At 46.1% G+C, this 19,412-nt stretch overlaps 1 protein-coding gene across 5 annotated transcripts in view; it reads left to right on the forward strand.

Annotated features, from left to right (window-relative positions):
* Positions 1 to 19,412, forward strand: part of Esr1 (estrogen receptor 1) — a 364,727-nt gene that overhangs the window by 85,811 nt on the left and 259,504 nt on the right. For 4 of the 5 annotated variants that reach the window (XM_055616067.1, XM_055616066.1, XM_055616068.1 and 1 more), the window contains one exon: positions 16,294 to 16,813. In XM_055616067.1, the coding sequence (XP_055472042.1) occupies positions 16,365 to 16,813 (449 nt within the window). In that variant the 5' untranslated portion in view covers positions 16,294 to 16,364. Of the gene's footprint in view, positions 1 to 14,238; positions 14,291 to 16,293; positions 16,814 to 19,412 lie in introns of those variants that run through there. The other variant, XM_055616069.1, reaches the window with a different exon arrangement.

A 19,412-nucleotide genomic window follows, 5' to 3' on the forward strand; every position in this document is an offset into this window, starting at 1 on the left:
CCCTCCCTCCCTCCCTCCCTCCCTCCCTCCCTCCCTCCCTCCCTCCCCTCTTCTTCCTCCAGATACTCTCCTCTTAAATGCACGCTCCTTCTGCTTTGCACACCCTCTGTAACACGCCTGTCCTTGGCCTCCACACACTTTGAGCAGTGTCCAGCCCTGGTTTGATCTCTTCTCTCTTGTCCTCAGAATAGGAGCCAGGATTCCTTTGTCCTTAAGATCTGTTAGTGAGTCATGTACCTGATGTCTGTGAATTCTTCATCTGGGCCTTGAATCAAGCCTCTATTTCTGGGCTTTGGTGAGGCAGGTTTGGTCCACTTCTTCCATCTAAAGTGGAAGGGATTTGTTAGAAGCAAGTTCTTAAAAAATCCTCTAATTTCCCAGTTTCTGATGCTTCCAGATGATGTACAAGAGACGCCATCACCACCACCATTTTCTTTTAAAGATCCAACACTGTTCTTCAGCTTCACTTTGAATATGCCATCTACTGATGAGAAATCTAAGTGCAGCTGTAGGGACAAATGGCTCCATTGTTACATATGCATATAAATCCCATTTGATCTAATACTCGTGGCTCAGCCTCTGTAATAGATAGCGACAATCAAATCACTTAACGCAGTTAAGGAAAGACTAAACCGAAAGCGAGTCTTCCTAACACAGAACAGTCTGAGCTGCGCAGATCTGGATGGAATTCTGGCCTTAGTCTCCAGCTTTAAGGAGTTTTGTGATTGCATTTGATGGATCTTTCTAAAATGGAACTTTCAGGACCTGAGAAAAAATTGTATAGAAAGTTGAATTTCACATTACCCCCAGGGCATCAAATCCAAGCAGTAAATACTATGAAGGATCTTGAAGAGTTGGTGGCTGAGCAGAGTTGAACCTGACCAGGTACAGAGACAGAGAGAACCAGTCATCCTAGGCATAAGGCTTTAGGGGGGAACCTTGGTTAGTTCTCTTGATCCATGTCTTGGCTTTCTCAGCGGTGTGGTGAGGCTACTCGTTGGACCACATTGTTATGGAATTCTTTAGGCCATTAAGATGCACTATCAATGCTGTGTGCTGTTCTTATGCTCAAATGTCTCAGAGGAGACCCAGGGCGACCTCCAGAAAAGCCCTGTTGTCTCCTGAGTGGAGGCAGGGCTGGGGACACATGCTATGACATCTGTTGCTTATTTCTTGTCACCTTGCCCTGTAGTTCCTGGCAAGTCCACAGCATTCTATATTGCAGATAGCAGCAAACACTTGAGAATTGCTTTGTGACCCCAAGCAACAGGCACAACACTTTAAAACATCCTACATGAAGCCAAACAGCAAATTTGGTTATTGTACTCACTCGTTTGTTTGCTTCCACCATATTTGCTGGCTACTGAATCTGTGACAGTTGATATGGTACTGGCCACGAGGGACCTCAAAATCTAGTGAGGAATTAAACATGAAACACATGTAATTCAAAGACAAAAGGCCTGTGCATAGCCTTTTTCTGTAGAAAAATTAAATTTACTTGGTTGGTTTTTAGAACCATATACTTGCAAGATGAAAAAGTGTTTAAAAATACTAGGTGAGTATGATTTTATTGTTGATAATTTCCTCTTTATTGACTCCTAGAAATCTGGGATAGGGTGTTTCCAACTGTGGAGAATAGTCATCGTATAAACCCTCCTTCATGTCTTGATAGGGATAAAAAAAATCCACGAATTCACGCTAGTTGGGTTTTGTCTTGATACAAAAAAAACTATCAGGGCTCTCTTGAAGAGATGGAAATCAGCCACAAATAATGTGATCTACTAAACAAAGGTCAAGACTGCTGTTTTTCTGTTTTTGTCTTCAGTGCGTTTCCATATCCTTCAGGTGTAGTTTCAATTAGGTTTATTGATTATATGGATGGAACGACTAATGGATATTCTTATGAAAAACTGGAGGAAGTGTGGATTTCCCTCCGAGATAATTCTGCGCATAACAGAAGTCTAAGTGATATTAGATACTTTCGTCATTCGTGTTCCAAGAGCCTCAGCGGTATAGAAAAGCATCTCACTCTAAAACTGACAGGCCCCTTCAAAAGTGTTTCCTTTCTCTTTGTGCTAGCCATGGTCCTTTTCTCAACGTGTCGGCGATGGTTTTGTCCACAGTCTCAGTTAGTTGCAGAGGTTTGAAATCGTGTGATAGGCATTTGCTCCTGCTGTAAGATATCCTGTGGGAATGATGGGAGGCAGTTTTCAAGGGCTCTGCAAACACTGTTTAATAGTAAGAAGTAACACTAAATGATCCATTTCTGTAGCCACACAGGGTAGTGAGTGGGTTTCTGCCTTTCAAGTTGATACAGCCCTGTGCGCAGTGCTCTTTCATCCCCAGGAAATAGTCCTGCTTTGCACTGTATCAGAAGGACATCATGTTAAGTAAACAGTCCTTCTGAAAGTGTCACAAACAAGTTTTGAACAATAGATACTTATCGCATCTAAAACTTCAAAAATATTTAAATTATTTCTTAGAGAACTTCCTACAGTGCATTTTGATCAAGTTCATCGTTTGACTGCTCCAGCATCTACTCTCTCCACTCTCACCTCCTTAACCCACACAATCTGGAGTTTTCTTTTCCTCACCTTCCCCCTATCATGTCTATTTGTGTTATTGAACTACTCTTGGGAGGGAGGCTAACCTTCCAAGGGTCACATAGCTAAAGAAAGCTGAGTCTTCTCCTAGCAGTTAGCAGCTGGTGGTGGGATTTTGTGCCCACCTCCTCCCTCAGCTACATTCTGGGATTTTGGCTAGAGCTTGCCTAGGACTTGTGCATGTTGTCACAACTGCCACGGGTTCATTTGTGCAACTGCCCTGTCGTGTCTATGAAACACTGTTTCCTTGATATTATCCACTTCCTCTGGTTCTTAGAATCTTCCACTCCCCCTCCTCCTTCTGCTAAGATCCTTGGCCTTTTGGGGAGCACTATGATATGTAAGTCCCGTATAAGGCTAAGGACTCCACGGCCTCTTATTCTGTGGGCACTGACTAGTTGGAGGTGTTTGTTAATTGTAGTATACCACAAAAAGAAGTTTCTCTGACCGAGTTTGAGAGATGCCCTTACCTTTGAGTATAGCAACAAGTCATTTTCACACTATGTCCATTTAACAAAGCAATAGAATTAGGTTCTCCTCTAGAGACTATGACATACCTAGCCACAAGTTTTTGGCCTTGCTAACAATGACAAGAATGTGTTCTCTCTACTCTAGAAAATCAACTCTAGAAAACATGTTTTGTGGTTGTCTTAATGTGGGTTTCTATTGCTGTGAAGAGACACCATGACCACAACAACTTTTTAAAAATTATTTTATTTTATTTTTATTAATTACAGTTTATTCATTTTGTATCCCAGCTGTAGGCTCTTCCCCCATCCACTCCCAATCTCACCCTCCTTCCCTTCTCTTCTCCTATGCCCCTCCCCCAGTCCAATGATGGGGAAGGTCCTCCTCTTCACCCATCTGACCCTAGTCTATCAGGTCTCATCAGGACTGGCTTCATTGTCTTCCTCTGTGGCCTGGTAAGGCTGCTCCCCCCTCAGGTGGAGGTGATCAAAGGGTCAGCCCATGAGTTCATGTCAGAGACAGTCCCTGTTCCTATTACTGGGGACCATATTGTACACTGAACTGCCATGGGCTACATCTGTGCATGGTTCTAGTTTATCTCCATGCATGGTCCTTGGTTGGACTGCCAGTCTCACAAAAGACCCTTGTGCCCAGATTTTTTGGTTCTGTTGCTCTCCTTGTGGAGCTCCTGTCCACTCCAGGTCTTTCTATCTCCCCCTTCTTTCATAAGATTCCCTGCACTCTGCCCAAAGTTTGGCTATGAGTCTCAGCATATGTTTTGATGCCCTCCTGGGTAGAGACTTTCAGAGGCCCTCTGTGGCAGGCTCCTGACTTGTTCACTGTTTTCTCCCTCTTCTGATGTCCATCCTCCTTGCCTTTCTGAATGGGGATTGAACATTTTAGCCAGGGTTCTCCTTCTTGATTAGCTTCTTCAGGTGTACAGATTTTAGTATGATTATCCTATATTATATGTCTAATAACCATTTATAAGTGAGTATATATCCTGTGTGTCTTTCTGCTTCTGGGATACCTCATTCAGGATGATCTTTTCTAGATCCTAGCATTTGCCTGCAAATTTCATGATTTCCTTGTTTTTAATTGCTGAGTAGTATTCCATTGTGTAAATGTTCCCACAGCAACTTTGTAAAGGGAAACATTTATTTGGACTGGCTTACAGTTCCAGAGGTTCAGTCTGTTATCATCATGGCAGGAAGCATGGCAGCATGCAGGTGGACATGGTGCTGGAGAAGTTGCCGAGAGTTCTATATCTGGACTGGCAGGCAGCAGGAAGCGAGAGTGAGCCACTAGGCCTAGAAACACATCTCTACAGTGACACACTTCCTCCAACAAGGCCACACCCCCTAATAGTGACACTTTCTATAGGCCTTTGGGACTATTTATATTCTAAATATAAATGTGGTCAAACATAGTTGAAAGATAAAACAGTTCTCCAATGGGATGGTCTTGTTCCCACTGCAGTAGTTAGCAGGAAAAGAAATAGCCTTCATTGTTACCTGCTCACAGAGAAGTTAATACAATCTGGTGGCTTCAGCCAACTTTCTTCCTACCCACCTCCAGATTGGAATGAAAGCAAAACCTTCCAGCAAGATCTATAAGGAAGCCAGGTAGAAGGCTTGAGGAAGTTTTGGAGCAAGCTCCCCTTCAACAAAATTTAAAAATGATAACGGAACCCAAGTATTGTTGACTACCCAAAATTGTCTGATGACTAATGGCCAGTGGCAGTGATGGGCAGAGTGACAAGTCTAGAATTGGGTGAAGGTGAGTTGCAGCAGGTTGAGAAACACTAGCTGGAATGAATTCACCTTTATGTACAAGAAACAGCATGTCCAGGGTCACTGAGCAAGAACTGTATTTAATTTAGTCAATCGTAGATCCATTTTGAGAAAGCTGAATCAGAAGGCAAAGATCTCCTGTGTAAGAGAAACAAGCGGAGGTGGTTCCGTCAGACGTAAACTTTGGGGCTTCTACACAGGGTTTAAAGAGAACCTTGCTGCTTCTTATGTTTCGGCCTACATAGCCCACAGCCAATGAGTACACTTATAATGATAGGAACACGCACACTTTCCATTTTCCTTTCGTCGGATCGTTACTCTCTCTAATCTAATGTGAGTTACTTTCTAGTACAGCCACAGGCGGTGTTCATGCTTCTTCCTAACATGCTACTAATTACTAGCACAGGGATAAGGACTATCCCGTGAAGGTACACAGGGCACATCCTTCCTGAAAAAGAAAGAACAGTTGTCTTGGACAACCCTAGAATGGTTTAACATGGCTGCTGCCGCCTCCTCTTTTTAGAATATCGTTTATATATAAAAACACAACACATTTTGTTCATATTCACCTCAGTTACTATCTTCCTCTTCCTCTGGACATGCTCTAACACATCACCTTCATAAAAGCTGTTGTTGTTGGTGGGGTGTGTGTGTATGGGTGTGTGTGGTCTATTTCCTGTACCTTGTCTTTGAGACATGCTATTCTCTCTTTCATTTGATCAATTTGTCAGTGAGACAGACTTTCCTTTGAGCTTTTTGTTTGATATTCTGAATTTTTCATTTCCAGCTATATTTGTTTTTGGCTTTTTTCCCCCAGAGGTTCTATCTCATTGCTAAATTCTCTTTTCTTATCCTGACTTGATTTTATTATTTCCACTCAGCTGTAATTTTTTTGCGGGGGGGGGTGTCTTCACTCAGGCGTCTGTTCATATCCTCTTTAAACTCTTTAATTGTATTTATCATTACTATTTCATGGTGCTTGTCTTGCGCATCAGCTAAGTTTCTTTTCTTGGGGGCTATTATAATTGGGGTACCCTCTGAGCCCAGGTAGTGCTGCCTGGCTGAATGTTGGCTGATCTTGCTGGCTTGGCTTTGTGAAAGTGACCATGGCTGTACTGAGTTCATGAGTGCAATGGCCATGTTGTGTTCAGAATACAGCACTTCAAGCCCCCCTTCCCGGATTCTGGCTCTTACAAGTTTTCTGCATACCCAAGCCTTGCTGGAAGGGAGGGGCTAACAGCTTATTCTCATTGTGATATTTTATGTCTTGAGAGAGAACGATGAGAGATATGTTCTTTACAGAGATGCTTCCTCAAGAACTATGCTTTCTGTCCAATACTTCGGCAGTTCTATAAGTTAGAACTGTCTTCCTTTAATAACACTTCTCTTTATGAGAAAATTCCTGCACGAAAGGTGGGCTGAAAGTCGGTTCAGCTGGGAAGGCACCCTGCAGTGCTATCTGAAGGAGGCCTTGAGCAAACTGGAGTGATGATGGCATAGGGATCAACACCTGGAATTGGATGTTGTTTCGAGACGGAAAGTAAAGGCCAAGAAGGCTTTGTTTAAGGAGGGGTACTATCAGCTGAACCTGTGAAAAGGGGGGCTAGGGAGGGGCCTTGAGGACTCCAACTCACAGAGTACCCCAGCTCACCATGAACATTCTTTGGCTCACGATCTGGTGAGAATCTGGGGCTGATGGGATGTCCCATGATGCCTAGGGTGAACATGGCCTGCCTGGAAAGACCTAAGGAAACAGATGGGCTTGGCCACATGATAGAAGGAGATGACCTGTGGTAGGCACAGGAAACTGAGAAGGACAGAATATAAAAAGAGGGGGAGGGGATTGTACAATTTGTACAATGCAGCTTTTTAGGAGCATTTGTATAAATATTTGTGGAGATTTTTTTTTTTTTCATTTAGAGTTGTGGCCCCCAAAGCTATCGGCAGGTGTCAATAAAATATCTTTGTTTTGTTGTTTACTGGGAGTCTGCCGTTGAGTTCTCATGAAACTTTGCAAGCAGCTTTCCCATTCCGTTAAGAGGCTAATGATTTTCAGGAATTACAGCTCTTTGTGATCTTAAAGCAGACTCCTTAATCACTGTGGTAGCAACTCAGACAGGGGCCTGAGCGTCTCAAACTTGATTCCCTTAGAAATGGAAAAACTATCACACCAAGTCAAGTCATTAGATTTGTTTTTTTTTTTTGTTGTTGTTGTTTTTTGGTTAAAGGTGTTACATTTGCAAGTTTGTACAATTTAGCAGCTCAGGAAGGATTTAAATGTGTTCAGTAGCAAGAAAGTTCATTTCAAATTACATGGAGATTAAAAAGAGAGAGAGAGAGAGAGAGAGAGAGAGACCTAAATGAACTGTCTTCTGGGGAGCAATGGCCGGAAGGCGGATTACTCATTTCTTCATGTTCTATGGAGGGGAGTCATGTCCCTGAACACAAGTTGCTCTGGTGTTTGTGGAAAACATGGTGTCCTTAAACCCAGTCCTCGTCTGTCTACCAGTTATTTGGAAATGTGGGAATGCAGTCTCCTTGTGTTTTCCAACGCGGTGTGGATTTTTTTCCTTTTTTAATTATTATCATTTATTGCAATTTATTCAATTTGTATCCTGGCTGTGGCTCTCTCCCTTACCTCCTCCCAATCCCACCCTCCCTCCTTCTTCTCCTCCTATGTCCCTCCTCTAGTCCACTGATAGGGGAGGTCCTCCTTCCCTTCTATTTGACCCTAGCCTATCAGTTCTCATCAGGACTGGTTGCATTGTCTTTCTCTGTGGCCTGGCAAGGCTGCATGCCCCCCCTCCCGGGAGGGAGGAGGTGATCAGAGAGCCTGTCACTGAATTTATGCCAGAGACAGCCCCTGCTCCCCTTACTAGGGAACCCACTTGGACACTGAGTCTCTGGGCTACATCTGAGCTGGTGGTTTAGGTCCTCTCCATGGATTGTCCTTGGTTAGGGTATCAATCTCTGCAGGGCCCCCAGAGCTCAGTATTTTTGGATCTGTTGCTCTCCTTGTGGAGCTCCTGTCCCCTCTAAGTCTTTCTATTTCTCCTTTCTTTCATAAGATTCCCTGCACTCTGCCCAAAGTTTGTCTATGAGACTCAGCCTCTGCTTTGAGCCTACCACAGACACCTCTGAAAGACTACTGAGATATCGAAGGAGATGTGGATTTATAAGCTTCTAAGAATAGCACTCAGAGCCACCAAGATGATGCTTTGATTAAATTTGTATTGCTCATGGGCCCTACTGAAAGGAGGGTGTTGTACCCACAGACCTGAGGATGGGCTAGGAAGATAGACACATCCTGAGCTCAGAGCTTTGGAGAACGTTAATTATATCCAGTGCTTTGCCCACACCTTTATGGTCCTCAGACCTTTGTAAGCATGTCCAGAAGTCTAGATGTGATCGGCAGACATGCAATCAGTTGTAACAATTTTTTTTTTTTTTTTTTATGGGAAGCATGAGTTGTTCTAAAAAAAATGTGACTCTGCTTCCAAAATGTCCTGCTAACTCTGGATCTAAGTTTTAATAGCAGTGATCACTCCTTCCAGGTTGAGCCATTAGGGATACCAGTTAGCAAGGCAAAGGAGTTGGGCCAGCTTTCTACAGATATCATTCATATGGTAGTTGTTGGGGGTCAACTCTACATCAGGCAATTATGCCCTGAGACTTTGGAAAGTACACACGAGCGGGCTCTGCATTCATGGGCTGTGGGAGGGGCAGAGAACAATGAACAGGGAATCCACTAGAGTCACCAGAGCTGGGACAGGAGGGGTGATGAGTACGATGGTTTGAACGCCATCTCCAGAACTAATGTTGGAATTTATCAGCCATGGCAACTACCTTAAGAGGTGCAGAACCTCAAGAGATGACCAAGGCCATCCTTGTGGAAACCAGTTCCGGAAAAAGAGCAGGTCAGCTTGGTTATTCTCTGCTTCACACACTGAAACTCTTCGTCATAGTCCTACCCAGATGCAGCCTTTCCATCATGGAGGTCCAGCCTCCAGAATCACAACCAAGTTAATTTTTATTGTTTGTTTATGACATTGGTATATGGTGTTCTCTGAAAGCAGCAGGGACAGACCAGGGAGATATGGGAATTTTTGTAAAAGCATCCAAGAGGAAATCAAGGCAGGCTTCCTGAGGAAGACTACCTGGAGACGGATTGTAAAACAAGGTGGAAAGACTTTTGCCTGTCTTAACATAGAGCAATCTGCCTATGGGAATGCTCCTATCAAGACAAAGTCCAGAAGAAGTATTTGCATAATATGGGAGTATCTCTATATAAAAATCTTAGGAAGCGGTTAAAGTTGAGTGAGTGACGCCAAATGTCTTATTAACTTATCAAGAGGGAGAGCCATCTCTTTCTCCTTCCTCCTGCCTTCACCCTGTGAAGACCCAGCCACACTGAGAAATCAGCTCCCTGCCTGTTAGGCAGAGGCTCTTTCAGTTTCCGTAAGCAAAAGAGCGGAAATAACCTGCTGTTTGTGTCCCCTGCCGGTGACATTTTGTGATGGCAGGCTGCGCTGAGGAAGTACCTGAGAGCTCAGAGCTGCTCTCAGTAAATACAGTAATCGATACTGTTTCGGTGAGCTGAGCGAATGAGTCATTCATTGGCATGATTACAGGCGATGGACTCAGCACAGCATGACAGCCACTCAGGTAGCAGGAGGGGGGACATCTGCTAGCCTGAGGGTCCTGGAGGCTCAGGGAGAGTGGAGTCAGCCCTGGTGTGTGACTAAGTACAAGGAAAAGCTTAGGCAAAGGCTCAAAGCTCAAACACTCTGCTACCCTCTGGCTTCTCTCTCTACCATTTCGTGGGCTTGGCTCTGAAACTGGAGACAATTCCCTGCAGTGTGTGTGTGTGTGTGTGTGTGTGTGTGTGTGTGTGTGTGTGCACGTTCGCACGCGCACACATGTGCATGTGTCTGTCCATCCATCTATGCTAACACTACACGAAACAATCTGTGTGTAAGTGTGTTTAGCCACTGGCTGTTGCACTGCACAGCGGACTAGTACCCGTAAGCTGATAATGCGGTCCCTCAAGTAGACAGTGGATGGGGAAGGGAAGGGACACTGTGTGGCAACAGCTGGGATGGCTGCGCCGCGTGTGTCACTCACGACACTTACCATCAAAGCCCTTTCTCAGTTACCTTCCGCCACATGTGACACAGGTAAATGGTATAGAAACTTACTTGAAAAAATAAGATTTCCGAGGAACGATAAGATGAAAGTGACTTAATTCTGTTAAGCTGAGCATTCCCTTTGAATCATTCATTGATCTGTAACAAAGACCAGCCACCGTATCCAGCATCCAAGAACTGGAATTGTCTTCAGGTCATCATCAGGAACACGGAGAGCAGACCTGAGGTCACAGGGTTTCCAGAGGACTTTGGATGAGTTATTGGTTTACAAATATTCTTTCTTTGTACTGACAATAGGGTGAAATGATTAGGCTTCCCATTGCAGGCTTCCAAGCTTAACATTTCAACATGTTAAAAGTCTACTATTCTTAAAAGGTCTATGCATGAGAGAATGTTAGTAAAATTCAGGAGCTCCCAGGGGATCTCCCCAGGCAGTAGGAGCTGACTGAGGAAGTGACACCTTGATGCCAGGGGAGCTGACGCTGGAAGCCCAGGACCTGGATGAGCATGCTGTTATTTGGAAGTAGGTTATATGTGTTCCAACTTGTGGTACCCTGGGCCGGGCTGGGCTGGGAAGAGAAAAACAAAACAAAACAAAACAAAACAACAAAAAATGGTATGGTAACAAATCAGCCTGTAAAGGTGGGGGATTGATTAGAAAGGGCATTGAGGGACTTTTTGGGTTGATTTAAACAGTCAAATAGTTTATACTTTGACGGGATTGTTAATGGTCAAATCCATCCATGTTTGTCAGGCTCTAAACATACATGCATTACGTTGGATAATGAATTTTGCTTCAAAAAAGCAAAACTCTATGGTTCAACCTTAAAAGCCAATAAAAAAATCAACGCCCAAACTATCTTTAAAATGCAGAACCCTTTAGTGGGGAGCACATTATGTTTCTGCTGTAGAGGAAAATAGTTTAAATCAGGACTCAAGGGCAAGGTCTTAGCTAGCATATTCACTTATTCTCCAGAGGCTGAGTCAGGAGGATCCACACTGAGTTCCAGGACAGCCTGGGCCTCGGGCTCAGAGTTTGTCTTAGAAAGTTAGAAGCAAAGAAGAAAAGAGAGGAAAGAAAGGAAAACAGGGAAGGAGAACACACACACACACACACACACACACACACAGGCATATGTACACAAACATGTACAGACATATTCACACATACGCACATAGGTACACACACACATAGGCACACACATACATGCATGTACACACATATGCGCACACATATTATTTATAATCAGGTAATATTCAAACTGGACAGAGTTAAACCTTCCCCATCTCAGTGCAGGGAGCATGTTAGGAGTATGAACTAGCATGCGGCAACATTCCCATTGTTTTCTTTTAGGTTTCTGTACAGATGCTTTCGCAAACATGAACAGCCTTCAGTGGTGCTGGAGAGGAAGGTCTGCCTGGTCCTGGTTCTGTCTGGTCAAAGACTAAAGTGGAAAGCTCTCTGGTGAATCACGGTGCCCGGCATTGCCGGCTCCTGCCTCGAGAGTAGACAGATTTGAAGTCTGATTTTATGGCCTCCATTGCTGTGAAGATAGGAAGATAAGTTTTGAAAGTGCTGGATGGTCATGGTCATGTGGAAAGTTAGTTTTCAGAAAGAGTCATTCAGGCAGATGGGATGTTCTTTTGTCCTTTGAAGAATCTAGACAGGAAATTAGTCCGTATTTGGTGACTGCACAATGTCCAGACAAGACCATTCAAGTTCTCAGAGTCGGACCTTATGTTGCTCCTCACTGGGGTGAGGTGGTAAAAATAGCTTCAGTTCAGGGAGGAAAGTGTCAAATGGCTGAGAACTACAACTGGAGTTCAGAGGAGAGAGAGCGTGGAAGATGACCACGAGGCTGTGCCAGTGAGTGCTTGGGCCAAACCTCGAGAAGGCAGAAGTGTTTTCTGCCAAGCCAGGAAAGTGAATATTCTAAGCAGAAAAAAAAAAAAAAAAAAAAGGAAAGGAAAACTTTGGGGTCTTTGGAACAAGTTTTCATTTGGCTGAGGCACAGGCTACCTGTTGGAGCTGATAGACTAGAAAGGACAGGTCAAGGAGAGAGGAAGGCCTCTGCACCTAGAAAGCTGGGATTTGGGATAACAATGAAGTAGAGACTGCAGCAATGAAAAGCCAGGAACAGAAACTGGCACCAGCATCTGAGAAGCAGTGGGAGAAGGAAGGGACAGAAGGAGCCAGGGAGCAGCTGGGGAGGGGTAGGAGAATGCAATGGGAAGGGAGGGCAGGAGGGCATTGCAAAACCACTGGTTCAGAAATTACTCCTTGGCTAGCTATGGGAAGCAAGAGTGTCAGGCCCTGGAGAAAATGGTGACATTTAAATGTGGGCAATGGAGGGACAGTGGTGGTGTGTCCAGAGAGAAGGGAGTGCTGTGCTGAGGTGGGGAGAGAATAAAGATGGGTGCTTGTGCAGCCAGCTCTGGGCAGGAAACCGCTGCTGTGTTCTCCGGCTGCACTGGGCAGGGAAACCTGGGAAGCTCACCTTCTCTTCCTCACCTGGGCATGCCACAGTCACACGGCAGGCAGCACAGTATGCTCAGTGAGGCAGTCAAGAGAAAGGAGTTAGAGGAGAGAGCCCAACAGAAAATTGGTGGCTAGAGCACCAGGCAAAAACCAGCGTGGTACGCCATGCTTCCCTCCGCAACCCCTGTCCTTGGGAGACAAAGTTTACCAAGAGGAGTCTCAAAGCCATTCCTGGAAATGTCTTTCTTGAGATATCTCAAGCTAACGGATTGTAAGCTTCACTCCAGCCAAAGTCCCTGAGATAGCCCACCTTTTACCCTTCCCACACAGATTCCCAGTCCCTCTTTTTATCTTTTTAACCCAACATTGTTGACTCTCTTATCTTCTCTCTCTCCATTTTGTTGCACTGGCTTGTTGAATGGATTGTTCATGGTTGACCTACAGGAAGCACCTCTATCAACAGCGTTCAACGCTATCATCAACAAAGGGTTAACAGTCTCTTTTCAGTACCTGTTTGTCTGTGCTGTGCTGGCACTCAACCCCCTGGATTTCTACATGCTAGGCAAATGCTTTATTAATCATACTACAACACCCAATATTTATTTATATGTTATATTTACTGTCATTGCAGATTGTTGAGGAACTTGTCTACGTTCTGATATTATGACCCTGAGTCTTTCCAAGCACAAAAACATATAGTTGCAGCATGATATCATTAGTACTTTCTATTTTTTCTTTGTGCTGGCTCAAGTGCCACTCATAAATCTCTTGGTAACTGCCTGGGGTCCTAGGGCTGGAGGCTGGCCACTCCTGGCATGGTAGCTGGAGTCGTAGAACCTAAGGTGGTGACTAATGTCTGGCAACGAAGGCTTTGCTAGGCCTCCTGTGTCCTGGGACCCAGGGTGAGGGCACAGTCAGGCTACCCTGTCACTTTCCGTTGTCCTGTGGGGGAGAGCGGAGTGGAGAACCAGGTGCTCCCCGTGAGCATCGCTGGAAGCAGGAACACTGCCTTCAACCAGCACCAGCACAGCCATGAACTTGCGATCCTTTCAAAGCAAAGCTATTTTACGCTAACTCTAAGATTAAAATAATATTTTTTTTTGATGTGAATATAGATAGCAGTGAGCTATTGGGGAGAGGCTGGTGCGTTTTGTTAATGTGGTGGGGAGTATTGCATTTCAGGAAACATAGCCCTGGAATGCCAAAATATTTATTGCGAGGTCTGACTTCCTTACGCCACTGGTAGCATGGCCACCAAGAGACTTGTTCAGAGGGGAAGCCGGGCTAGGGCATTTGACCCAGCAGGCTTTTCTTGTTAAATTATATTGTTCTGGAAGAACCTTCTTCTGGGATAGTTTGTGAACTCGATCTCCACCTTTCTAGTTTAGCTGTGAACCTGTGATTCACAGTTGTCCCCATTTCCCTGTCCGTGGCAGAAAGCACAGGACACTTCTGGCTCCACGGGTAGGAAGCAAAGGGACTGGACTTTCTTCTGGGAGCGCTGCTTCCAGCTCTGCTCCTGCCTGCGCCCTCAGCAGACAGCAAGCCTCCCCAACTCCCTCTGCCATTCATCCAGCATTGTGCAGCGACCCAGCCGTCTGCCGGGAGGGGCTGCCAAGTGCCCTGCCTACTGGCTGCCACCCCGCCCACAAACACATCCACACACGCTCTGCCGTGCTCACACGCGGAGGGCGACACACGATCATTTGAGCACATTCCTTCCTTCCTTCTTACTGTCTCGGCCCCTGACTTCTACAAGCCCATGGAGCATTTCTGGAAAGACGCTCTTGAACCGGCAGGGTAGGATCGTTTTTTGGATTTCTCCCTCTCTCTCTCTAGCTTGAGCATTTGGAGAAAGCAACTTACCTTTCTGCCCAGTGTCTGTGTCCTAGCCGGAGAGGAGGCTGTGCTATTTTTCTATGGGGGGTGGGGTGGGGGGATCTTTGCAGCTCCTCTCCTCTTTTTTTTTTTTCCCTCTCTGGACTTGTAGGATTCTTTGTGCCATTTATATATAATTTGGCAGGCTCAGATTTTTAAAGAGCCTCATGAAGCACTTGCTTTTGCATGTGTTTTAAAAAGGCATTTGAAAATTGAAAGTGTGATTTGTGGAAACTAAATCATCTGTGAAAAGATTGCTCTAGAAAGCAGTGGTTGCTGGCCATAAAGAGAAATATCTGCGATTCACCTAATGTGATTTTAACCCTTTCCGTGCTGTCCTCTATACTCGTGGATGCTAAACTCAACTTTGTCTTTAGATTTAAGCAAGCATGGCTGTGCTTTAACCAACATGATCTGTTTTTCCAAGAATTAGATAAACAGTGTACTCAATAAAAATATTTTTAAAGTGTTACTATTTGAAACAACAAGCTTGGCATTCGCCTGTGTCAGTACTCTTTGGGGGTAGGATAGCAATTAAAGTCAAATGTTAATGCTTGTTTTAGGGGACATCAGGTTGGAGCAAAGGCAGTTTATTAAAAAAGTAGAAAGGGTCCAAGCTTATATGTTTTGTTACAGTGACAGGTGGATGTCTCTGTGTGTGCAATCAGAATTTGATTCAATACTGAATTAAAAAACTCTTTTTTAAACCTCTTTGTCATTCGAATATCAGATTCCGTGTCTTCCCCAAGTGAATGCAGAGGGTCCGTTTGTAGAATTCAAGAGCGGCAAGGCAGAAGAGCCTTTCAAAAGTTTCTGGTTAGACAGCCGAGGTTACCTGATTGCCAGAGCTTTAGTTAGGGCCCCCAGGTGAAACGTGATGAGAAAACATCTCATTCCATTCTCAGTTTTCTCAAGTTTTTGGTTGCATAACCTGTGGAAGGCAGGGACACCCAAGCGTGCCTAGCCGAAGGTTTTTCTGAATCATATCCGCATGAGAATTTCTAAAGGAAGCAAATTTGGTACTGGGGTCCAACAAAAACAGAAACGCCAGGTTGGGCGAATCTGCCAGGCCATGCTGGAAGGGACCCCTTGCGGAGTGGTTAGTTTCTTTCTTTTTTTTCTTTTCTTTTTTCTTTCTTTCTTTTTTTTTTTTTTTTCTTCAGATGAGGAAGCTGAAGGCCGGCAGTTTTCTCTTGACTCCAAGGGCAGACCTCCCTATACATGCTCCGTCTCTGCTCTCCTGGCCCTAGATGCCTCCTATCTGTGTCCGCTGATGCTAAATATAGCTGTCTGTGGCTGGCCGCATACACAACCGCACACCCCATCCTATTTGCCATATCTCAGTTACAGATACAGTTACGGGTCCTCCCAGGGTCATTCTATGCACGCGCCACGTACTTCCAGCCAACAAGAAGACTGACTCAAACAGAAAGAGAGACAAACAGAGACAGATTGGAGCCTGGCACGGGCGCACAGGCAACACATCAGGGAAAAAAAAAAGGCCTGTGGCTTAGTCTGCATTTGTTGAAAACCTAGATTTCTTGGGGGTGGGGGTGGGGGGCGCGGCTGCTGGAGATCCTCCTGCTGCCCCTCACCCCCTGCAGCCCAATCCAGCAGACCAGGAAAGTTAAGTTCAGGGAGGCAAGCGGTTCTTTGGGTGCGCGCAGCGTGATGTTTCCAGCAGTGCCTGGCAGCTGCAGCCCCCCCGGTCAGCGGCTTCCAGCAGGTTGGCGGCGTCTAAGAGCAGGGGAGACCAGTGTGTGAAGTTGGAGAGCCCGGGAGTAGCTGGGTGCGTTCGCTGGAGTTGGGCCACCTGGGCGCTGGAGGATCGCTCTGCCCCTGGAGAGGGGCAGGGCCAGGGCCAGTACTCGCGCCGAGGGGACGCGCCGCGCCGCCTCTCACCGAGGGCTCTGCTCTCTTTCCAGGTGGCCCGTCTGCTGCTGAGCTCTCTGCGTTCGCGGGGAAGCAGCCCGCACCCCGCCGGTCGCCGCCGACCATGACCATGACCCTCCACACCAAAGCCTCGGGCATGGCCTTGCTGCACCAGATCCAAGGAAACGAGCTGGAGCCGCTCAACCGCCCACAGCTCAAGATGCCCATGGAAAGGGCGCTGGGCGAGGTATACGTGGACAGCAGCAAGCCCGCGGTGTTCAACTACCCCGAGGGCGCCGCCTACGAGTTCAACGCCGCCGCCGCCGCGGCGCCGGTCTACGGCCAGCCGAGCATCGCCTACGGCCCCGGGTCCGAGGCGGCCGCCTTCGGCGCCAGCAGCCTGGGGGCCTTCCCCCAGCTCAACAGCGTGTCGCCCAGCCCGCTGATGCTGCTGCACCCGCCGCCGCAGCTGTCGCCCTTCCTGCACCCGCAGGGCCAGCAGGTGCCCTACTACCTGGAGAACGAGCCGAGCGCCTACGCCGTGCGCGACGCCGGCCCTCCCGCCTTCTACAGGTACACGCGCCCGTCGGGGTGGCCGCCGCGCCAGGCCTGCCCGGGGAGGGAGCGCGCGAGGGGCCAGGTCGCGGCCGCGGCTCGCCCCCTCCCACCCCTGGGAAGTCAGGAGGGATTCTCTGCGCGCCGCGCCGCCTCTCCATCGCAGGTGATAAACAACAGCAGCGACAGCCAGGGTGCTCTCTACCCGCAGCTGTCCGTGGGAGGGGCAGGCCCAAAGGGCCCCTTGTTTCCCAACTCCAACAAGCCCTGGAAACCGGTCCAAAGAAGTTACAGATGGGGAGAACCTCCAAAGCGACTGAACCCCAAGGTGGCCCAGGTGGTTTGTGCCACTAGCAAGGAATTCCCCCTTTAGAATTTAAAGCTGGAGGTGTTCAGGCCCAGTGGAGCTCAGGGGAGATTTGTTAGTCACTGTTTTTTTTTTTTTTGTTTTTTTTTTTTTAAACAAACAAACAAACAATGTTTCAGTGTGTCCGGCTCCATGTTCTTTCACCTAGACTTTTGGACTGGAAACACACGAGGCATTCTGGAGACGGTGAGATTTTAGGGAGTGGTGCCTGTGGGTTTCTTTCCCTCCTTCCCATTCCAGGTTTCTAGATTGCGGCCAGGTTGCTCCGAAGAGCTCGTACGGGAGGTGAATGGGTCTGAACAAGTTTTGATTTCCGGCTGAGCTGGAGTTCGAGCAGATCGCTGGCATATGACTTCTGACAGCTGGGAATTTATAGGTGTCCCTTGCGTTTAGAACACACCGCATCCAAACAGGAGGACAGTAATCCCCCTGCAGCAAAGTTTCATGCCCGGCCCAGCAGGCAGAGAATGCTCTGGAAAGGCACCCGGGTTAGCTATGTCCTGTCCCGTGGGCACTGTGCAAGAAGCCAGGGCAGTCCAGGACACAGGGGAGTCCAGGACACAGGGGAGTCCAGGACGCAGGGGAGTCCAGGACACAGGGGATCCAGGACACAGGGCCTCTTCATGACCAAAGTGGCAATTGTTTTGTGTCTTCAGTTTTAGTTTCTCCGAAGAGAGACGTCTTTTGAGATGTCCCTTTTCTCCCATTTCCCCTTGTTTCCCCCAGGGCCTGCAGAAGGCTGAGGCGGGTGGTCGGCGTCACCCAGGGGACGGTAGTACACATGCCAGGGACAGTCTTGGGTGCCCGCAGGCCGCGGGATCAGAGCTAACGCGCTGGAGCTAGTGGCTCTGGCTATTGGTTCCTGCCGCTGTTCAGACCTTTTGCATTACACGCTCTCGCTCTCGTCTCTCTCTCTCCCCCCTTCTCTCTCTCTCTCTCTCTCTCTCCCTCTCTCTCTCGTGTGTGTATAGGCTCAGTGTATCATTTCCAGATGTATTTCTAGCAGAGGAAACGGCACCAAGGTGTAGACTTGGCCCAGAGGATTCTGAAGGGTGAGCTCCGGGTGGATCCCAGCTCACCTTTAGCCTGCTCAAGTGTCAGATAGAGGAGTGCGGCCAGGCCCGGTTTCCACATTCAGGATAAGCAGTGAACAGAACTTTTAAAAAATTATTGGGTTCAAATCAATCTCACTTGCTTTAATTTAGGGTTAAGATGGACAAGGAGAATAATTTATTCTCTCGGCTTTTTTTTTTTCCAAGCTGGAGGTGCACAATATGGCGATTAAATCTAATTCATCTTTGAAATTCTTTGCTGTTAAGGACAGTATTAGTAGATTGTGAATTCTGTAACCTTATGATGGACTTCTGAAAGTATTTTCTTTTCAATTTAATTTTCAGTTCTTTTATTGCAAATTAACGGCACTGAATTTCAATGGCGACTAATGAGGCTGCTCCTTGGTGGTTATTTACAGCCTTGCTAATAATTACAAAGTGAGCCTGGCAAAATAAAGAGAGCTCCCATTTTATTCAACACTGTTCATCTTCTCTGTGGCAAGGAATCTCACCATACCCCATCTTAAACTTTTACTCCAAATGACACTAAGAGACTTACAAAAATACAAAATGACAAGGGACTCTTAAAATAAAAATAAAAATAAAAAATATTGCACAGGTGGAATTCTGGGTGGAAATTTAGTTTTAGAGTGATTTTATTTTTTGGCTTATTTTCTATAACGCCTTTGCTGTTTTGCTTAAATTCTGCCTCTTGTTGCTTAGGGAGAAAGAGAAGTGTCTATGCAAGTTTCAAATGAATATGATAGTTCCCCCCCTTTTTTCTTTTTCTTTTTTTTTCTTTGAATAACTCTGGATTAAAAAAACAAAAATAAACAATTGAACAGGCTCTTTTAAAAAAAACTTTACTTTTTCTAAGTACTCCTCAAAAATTTGGGGTCTGAAAGTTGTGTTTTAAAAATTTGCTTCTTATGCTACAGTAGATGATGAAGTCACTTGGCCAGGTCTAAGTTTTAAAAATGGAACAAACATAAAAGAATTTGTCTTATAGCACAGTCAGGGGCGGGTTTCAACTTTCTGAGTATGTGAATGCTAGACTGGCGAATACTATTGGGTCAGAGTCAAAGAAGTTTGGAAGACACCTAAATATATAGTTTGGAAGACCTAAAATATAGGTAGGAGAAAACAAACGACTTATGCAGGTGGCTGAGGTTTTATTTGTACAAACCCCAAAGCTAAT

This window comes from Psammomys obesus, unplaced genomic scaffold, assembly GCF_907164565.1.
Source record: "Psammomys obesus unplaced genomic scaffold, mPsaObe1.curated_primary_1811, whole genome shotgun sequence".
Taxonomy (NCBI): domain Eukaryota; kingdom Metazoa; phylum Chordata; class Mammalia; order Rodentia; family Muridae; genus Psammomys; species Psammomys obesus.